Here is a 7,230-nt window from a genome sequence, read left to right on the forward strand (position 1 = left end):
GGTGGTGGTTGTTAAAAACTCGTTGGTAAAGGTGGTTTGGGTAGGTGATAGCGTTAGTGAAGGAGGTTTGGGTAGAGATGGCTCTGGTGAGCATGACGACGTTTTGACATTGATTTCCGATGCGAATTTAAGTAGTGGCGGCAATTTTTGTTGAGAGAGGCATAGAGAACAACAGGTAGGGTTTGTATTTAATTTTAAATAATTTAAATATTATAATAAATAAATAAGTTAAAAAAAAGTAAATTATAAGAACATAATTGTCTTTTTAAATATATATATATATGGTCCAAAATTATTGAAAAAATCTAAAATTGAACCTCTCATACACCACCAAATATTTTTAGGCCAAAATCATATATATATATATATATATATATATATATATATATATATATATATATATATATATATATATATATATATATATTTTACCTGAGGATCATTTTTGCAAATTTATCTCCCAAAAATAGAATAAAATTTGCATGTTTATAAAAAAGTACAAGGATCACTTGTGTAATTCTTAAAAAGATTGGCGTCCTAAATATTTAATGCAATTATTCGTTTCGAAAAGACTTCATTAGCATTTACAAAGCTGAAGTGACGTCGTATACTGCGTATGCAAAACGCGGCAAGCCAACCTTACGCCATCGTCGTCGTCATCACACCTCAACTGCTTCACCTCCTCTCCATTGAGTATTTCCCTTCGCAAGCCGACAAAATAGTTTCTAAATTTTACAAGAAAACCCTCTCTCTTTTTGCTACCTACGAAACTTCCCATTTTCTACGACAGCTTCTTCGCAAGTCTTTTGAAGTTTCTTCCATACATCAATCATCAGATTCTATTAGGTTGTTTCGTTTTTACCGTTTCTCGACGTTAATTTCGTTTTTTTCCACATGGGTTTTGCTTATTGAGTGATTATTTTTTCTGGGTATTCGTTGGAAATACGAAAAGAAGAATAGATTTGGGGATTAGGGTTCTTGTAATAGATTTGTTACTCTGTGTATAGCTGATTCGATCAAGTTTCGGGGGTTTATGTACGTTTTGATGAAGATTCATGCTATGGGTTTAATCTCAGAATCAGGAAAAGCTGATTTGATTTGGGGTGTTAGGCCTTTGTTCTACCATAAATTTGTAGCAAAAAATATGGAAATTTCTCGATCGTAGTTTTGATAAAAGGGCAGTATAATCATTTAAGATCCATCAGTTTGTGGGTTTCAATATATTCTCTGCCACTAATCTCTTCAAGTGCTTTGTGGTCTTGCTGCTCGGATTTCAGAATCTCTAAAGTTGACCTTGACTTTGATTTTTCACTTGTACATGTATAAGCCTTGATTATATGTCCTTTCCAACTATATCATAGCAAAACGTTCTTTGTGGTTTGAGTTCTTGTTCTTCATCTATGGAAGTTCCAAGATTTGAGCTTAACCCCTGATCTTCTTTCATGTTAGGAATCTGAGCTCTTTCTTTTTAGCCATAAAAGTTTCTATTTTTAACCCCTAAAAATCTTTTTTCATGTGATTTTTTCATTTCCATATTGGGAATTCGACTTCAATCCATGGCATATTCATCAGAACCATCATCATCGATAAGCTTCACCTCATCATCTCACATATCCAATGGCTCTTCTCCAATCCCTGATACACGCCCAAATCTTGAAATCATTAGCTTAAACAAACTCAGCTCAAACTTAGAGAAGCTCTTATCTGATTCCGATTCCGATTACAGCGATGCCGAAGTTGTTATGGAGGGGATTCCTGTAGGCATTCATAGGTGTATCTTAGCTACTAGAAGCAAGTTCTTTAGCGATTTGTTTAAGGAAGGTAAAGGGTGTGTTGAAAAGGATGGGAAACCGAAATACAACATGAGTGAATTGTTGCCATATGGGAATGTTGGATATGATGCTTTTCTTGTATTTTTAAGTTATATTTATACTGGAAAATTGAAGTCATCTCCCCCAGAGGTTTCAACTTGTGTGGATGATGGATGCCTCCATGATGCTTGTCGCCCTGCTATTAATTTTGCAGTTGAATTGACTTATGCAGCTTCGGTTTTTCAAATTCCAGAGTTGGTTTCGCTTTTTCAGGTATAAAACAAATTGAAATTGATCATCTAACGATTAAAATTGGAAGTTTACGATTTGATAATTCTTCCATTTTCGAATATTCAGCGTCGACTTCTCAATTTCATCGACAAAGCTCTCGTAGAAGACGTAATCCCGATCCTCGTTGTCGCCTTTCATTGCCAATTACAGCACGTTGAAACTCGCTGTATCAATCGTATATTGCTCTCAAATCTCGACAACATTTGCCTCCAAAAAGAGCTTCCATTCGAAGTCTTCCAAAGCATCAAATCAATCCGTAACCCTGAACACGAGCACACAGTCGAATCCGACGAAGACGCATTACGTGAAAAACGAATCACAAGCATACACAAAGCCCTCGATTGCGACGATGTCGAACTCGTCAAACTAATTTTGACCGAGTCAAACATCACATTAAACGAAGCGTTCGCTTTACATTACGCAGTCGCGTATTGTAATCAAGAAGTCGCGAAGCAGATTCTCGATTTGAATCTCGCGGATGTCAATTTAAGGAACGCGCGAGGGTACACAGTGCTGCATGTGGCGGCGATGCGGAGGGAGCCGTCGATTATTGTCTCGCTTTTGAGTAAAGGGGCGGTGGCGGCGGAGGTGACGGCTGATGGGCAAAGTGCTGTGAGTATTTGTCGGAGGTTAACGAGACCAAAGGATTATAATGTGAAGATTGAACGAGGGCAAGAAAGGAATAAAGATTGGATGTGTATTGATGTTTTGGAGAGGGAGATTAAGAGGAATCCTATGGTGGGAGATGTTTCGGTTTGTTCTTCAGCTGTTGCAGATGATTTGCATATGAAGTTGCTTTACTTGGAAAATCGAGGTAATTTTGGCAACTTATCTTCATCCAAGTTTCATTCATTGTATTTTTCACTTTTTTTTTGTAAGCACAACCTTGTAATTTGAAAAATCTACCCAATTATATTATTTGGATGACATTGCAATAATGTGGTAGATTCTTGAAAGTAGAATGCTATAGTAAAAGAAAATAAGTTAAAGAAGGTTGCTATTTCTTGCATTTAACCCTAATGTGTTATGCAGTGGCGTTTGCAAGATTATTGTTTCCTTCAGAAGCTAAACTAGCTATGGAAATCGCACATGCCCAAACAACCTCGGAGTTTCCGGGTCTCTTGGCATCAAAAGGGTCAAATGGTAATTTAAGGGAGATGGATTTGAACGAAACACCTTCGGTACAAAACAAAAGATTGTTTTCGAGAATGGAAGCTCTTTCAAGAACAGGTAAATTCTCAATTTAATAGTTTACTTACTTTGAAAATTGTACCAAAATACAACATTACACTTCTAATCTCTAGTATTGAGACATTGTACTAAGAAAAATCTAGATGTTAAAAGTGTTTTTTGTTTGATTTCATACTTCGATCCTCGAAAAGTAAGTACAAGAAGTTAACATTAGCCTAAAAATTTTGTTTTGTGGATACAGTGGAGACGGGTAGGCGATATTTTCCTCATTGTTCGGAGGTTCTTGATAAGTTCATGGAGGACGATCTACCGGATCTATTTTACCTGGAGAAGGGTACCCCAGAAGAACAAGAAATAAAAAGAACTCGATTTGTTGAACTTAAAGAAGATGTCCAAAGAGCCTTCACTAAGGATAAAGCCGAGCTTCATCGTGGTTTGTCTTCATCGATGTACTCCCCAACAGTGAGACATGGTGGGAAGAATAAAACACGAAAATACACGTGAAATGTGTACTTTTTTGTGTTTATGTTGAATAGATTGTTATGTTAGATGTTTGTAGCCTCACATCAACTAGACACAGTTTTATCTGCATGCATTTGTATGACATGTTTCCTTTTTTGGAGAGAAAATCAAGGACTCCGTGTATCTATCGGTTAAGATTTTCTTTTTGTTGTCTAATCCACTCAAATGTGTTGAAAATGCCTCATTTGGCGCTGAAAATGTGAGTGTCCGGAGTCTCCGTAGCTTTAATTTTTGGATGTATGTTGTAAAGATCTTGTAGGGTACCAAAACGATTGCACATTGTATGTCTGAAGTATAATAGGTTTATGTTTGATGTTTGAGAAAGAAAAAAAAAAGATGATAGTTTGGTTATGATTTTATGCTAAATTGAATGTTGAATCGCTATGGTTCATAGGTTTGTGCATGGCAACGTTGTTATCGAACTAATTGCTTGCTACGAAAAGAGAATTATGTAGTTTGGTTGGATTTCATTATTGTTTAGCTTTGAATGATGACATTATGGTTATTTTATCTTTGGATTTTGTGAATTATTGTAACATGATAAACTCATAAAAGTACTAAATTAATTGTACATGGACTTATTTTGATAAGATTTTAGAATGTCAGTCAAAATGTTTATTTTATAATTAATAAATATGTTTAAAATAAAGTATTATATATATATATATATATATATATATATATATATATATATATATATATATATATATATATATATTGCGACAATTGTATTAAATACTAGCAAGAAGCGGGAGAAACATGAGAACAAACATAACAAGTTACAAACAATAAATTAGGAAAACACCGATCAAACCAACAATTATATTTATAGAGATCCATTTTTGATCCAGTTAAATGTAACTAATTGAATCTCATTCGTCGTTTTTAATGAAGAGCACATTTTTCTCTTGAATACTAAATTATTACTAGTTATCCAAATTAACCACACTTCTGAAAATAATAAAGCCAGCATTAGTTTCCTTCTTTTCTTTCCATGAAACGAGTCTGGAAACGAGTCTTTTAGGAAAGTGAGAAGATCCTCTTTGTTGCAAGGAATCAAGGACAATGAGTTGCTCCAAGCCACGAACCAAAACCTAATGTGAACCTAGAACTCACATCTCAAAAAAAGATGATCCACAATTTCCTTCTCTAAACCACATAACAGATAAACAATAGTGTTTAAAACAATGCTCATTAATGATAAATTGCTAGCAACCAGAATTTTGGTCAAAACCAAACGCCATACAAAACAATTAAAGGTTTGTTTGTTTACCTCTTAATTGGAAAATTAAGAGGCAGATTCAGCTTGTTTGTTAGGATCCTATTTTTGACATCTTAATTTTCTAATTGCCTCTTAAACTTTCAGATGTGAAACTGAACTTAAAAAATAACGTGTCTTTCCTTTTGTGCTCTATGAACGCTCGTTAGTTTCCTTCGCCTTCACCAGACCAACGCCCACTTCCCCTTCGCGTCCACTTCTCCCTCTCACCCTCTCCGAACTACCTCCTTCCACCGGCGGCAACTCCTCCAACGACGCCTCCTCCTCTATCGTCGGCTCCCTTCATCAAAGTAATCAGGTTTTCGGTTCTAGGTAAGAGTTTCTTCCTCTTCTTTCCCCCAAAACACGAAGAGTTGGAGACTTTTTTCTGGAATGTGTTGCTTGTATTTCTGATTGTTAATTTCCTTCTCCCTCTAAAAATTGATTATTGAGTGTAATTTTCTTTTCTTCTTCCTATGAAAATCGAGTTCAAGATATTAGGGATTTTTTTTATGTGGTTTGTTCTTCCTCTGAAAATCGAGTTTTCCATGTTGAAATTGGATGTAGTTTGTTCTGATGCTTGAAATTCACAGCTGAAATTATGTTGATTTGTTGCAATATCATTGACCTTTTTAGTCAAACAGACAAATTTTGGTAGATATTGCATATGTTTAGATGTAATTAGTTTCAGTTTGCATTATGTATTTCTTTAATCCAATAATTTATATGATGAAGAGTTGTGTTGTAGTTTGTTACTAAACAAATTTCATAGTACTGTAGTTGTATATCCAAACTGAACAAATTTCATAGTACTGTTGTTGTATATCCAAAGTTGGTTGGACAAGCCTTGCAGTTCCTAACATCCATGGGACAATTTTTGGTTTTCTTCATTTGGATTATTGGTTTGATTGGAATCTTACAAATTTCATATGGATTTTCCACTATAATCTAATAATTTTCAGTTTTTTGATGATCAATTCAATTTTGAAGTCAATGAAAATACATCCATTAATGATTGTATAATTTTCTATTGAGCCTATTTGTTTCCTTGTAGAATTTGGATTTGCAGGTTGAAATGTTGGAAAGAAAAATGGAAGGGCTGTTGAAGGGTGTGATTGATGTAATAATGGAAAGAGTATAGATGTATTTGTTTACCTTAAAGTCCATTTGTTGTTTTTCATATTGTACATGTTTTCTTTTCCTTTGGGAATTCGATAGTTTATTTTTTTTTTCTTTTAAATGTTTCTAGTTTTGTACATTTTGATCAATATAATGGAATTTATTATCATGTTTTTAAGTTTTTGTATGCTGTTTATATATCTTTTATGATTATTTAAAAAGTTGGTTATGTTATTATATAAAACAGAAACATTGAATTGAGAATAATACCCAAGGGTAAAATTGTCATTTTTATAATTTAGCACAACAATTCAGAGGTTCTAACCAAATAGTATGTTATAAATTCAGTCCTTAAAAATCAGACCCTCCTAGAAATTTAGATCTTTTAAAAATTTAGTTCCTACCAAACAGCCCCTAAGCCAGCTCCACGTCTATCTCACCCATTTAAAACCACAAACAATAGTAACCACCTCTAATTTATCATCCATCAACCATCTCAGTCTGAAATGTCCTCTTTCCATAGCCAAGTTTTTGAAGTTGTGGAAAGGCTAAAACTAGCGACAATCCTAACCCTCCAGGTTGATAGATTCTATGCCCATTCTCAGTGTCCTCATGTTGGGTTTTCTCTTGGGTTTTTTAACCCATAAGGAAAGTCCACTTCTTTAGCCTATATATATATATATATATATATATATATATATATATATATATATATATATATATATATATATATATATATATATATGTGTGTGTGTGTGTGTGTGTGTTACATGCCCTAATTTCATGAACACACAAAAAAAATTCAGCCACCAAGAGAGTTAGAGAGACTAAGAAGCAAAAGATGTTTTTTTTTTTCTCAATTCCCGTTTTTGAAGATACACTTGAAGTGTTTGGTAATTTCCTAGAGATCCAACAGTCCGTTTTCTTTGATTTTTGGACAGCATTTTCCTAACATCGAGGCCTTCAAATCCAACGGTTGAATTGTCGAGATCAGCTCCAGAGACTTGGTAATCGTCGCTTCTGTTTGCTGCTGGAAAT

At 34.3% G+C, this 7,230-nt stretch overlaps 1 protein-coding gene and 1 long non-coding RNA gene across 3 annotated transcripts; both read left to right on the forward strand.

The window, feature by feature from the left end:
• Nucleotides 1-600: 600 nt before the first annotated feature.
• Nucleotides 601-4,166, forward strand: NPR3 (NPR1-like protein 3). Its single transcript, XM_078972065.1, has 4 exons — nucleotides 601-2,084; nucleotides 2,169-2,916; nucleotides 3,135-3,332; nucleotides 3,535-4,166. The coding sequence occupies exons 1-4, from the start codon at nucleotides 1,557-1,559 to the stop codon at nucleotides 3,795-3,797; spliced, it is 1,737 nt and encodes a 578-aa protein (XP_078828191.1). The 5' UTR covers nucleotides 601-1,556; the 3' UTR covers nucleotides 3,798-4,166.
• Nucleotides 4,167-5,045: 879 nt separating this feature from the next.
• On the forward strand, nucleotides 5,046-6,370 carry LOC145013261 (uncharacterized). 2 transcript variants are annotated; one of them, XR_013664897.1, is made up of 3 exons: nucleotides 5,046-5,074; nucleotides 5,182-5,406; nucleotides 6,128-6,370. It is a non-coding gene; the product is annotated as an uncharacterized LOC145013261 (long non-coding RNA). The 2 variants fall into 2 exon arrangements; XR_013664896.1 differs by lacking the exon at nucleotides 5,046-5,074 and having other exon boundaries at nucleotides 5,085-5,406.
• The last annotated feature ends 860 nt before the right edge of the window (nucleotides 6,371-7,230 follow it).

This window comes from Lactuca saligna, chromosome 8, assembly GCF_052625555.1.
Source record: "Lactuca saligna cultivar CGN05327 chromosome 8, ASM5262555v1, whole genome shotgun sequence".
Classification (NCBI taxonomy): domain Eukaryota; kingdom Viridiplantae; phylum Streptophyta; class Magnoliopsida; order Asterales; family Asteraceae; genus Lactuca; species Lactuca saligna.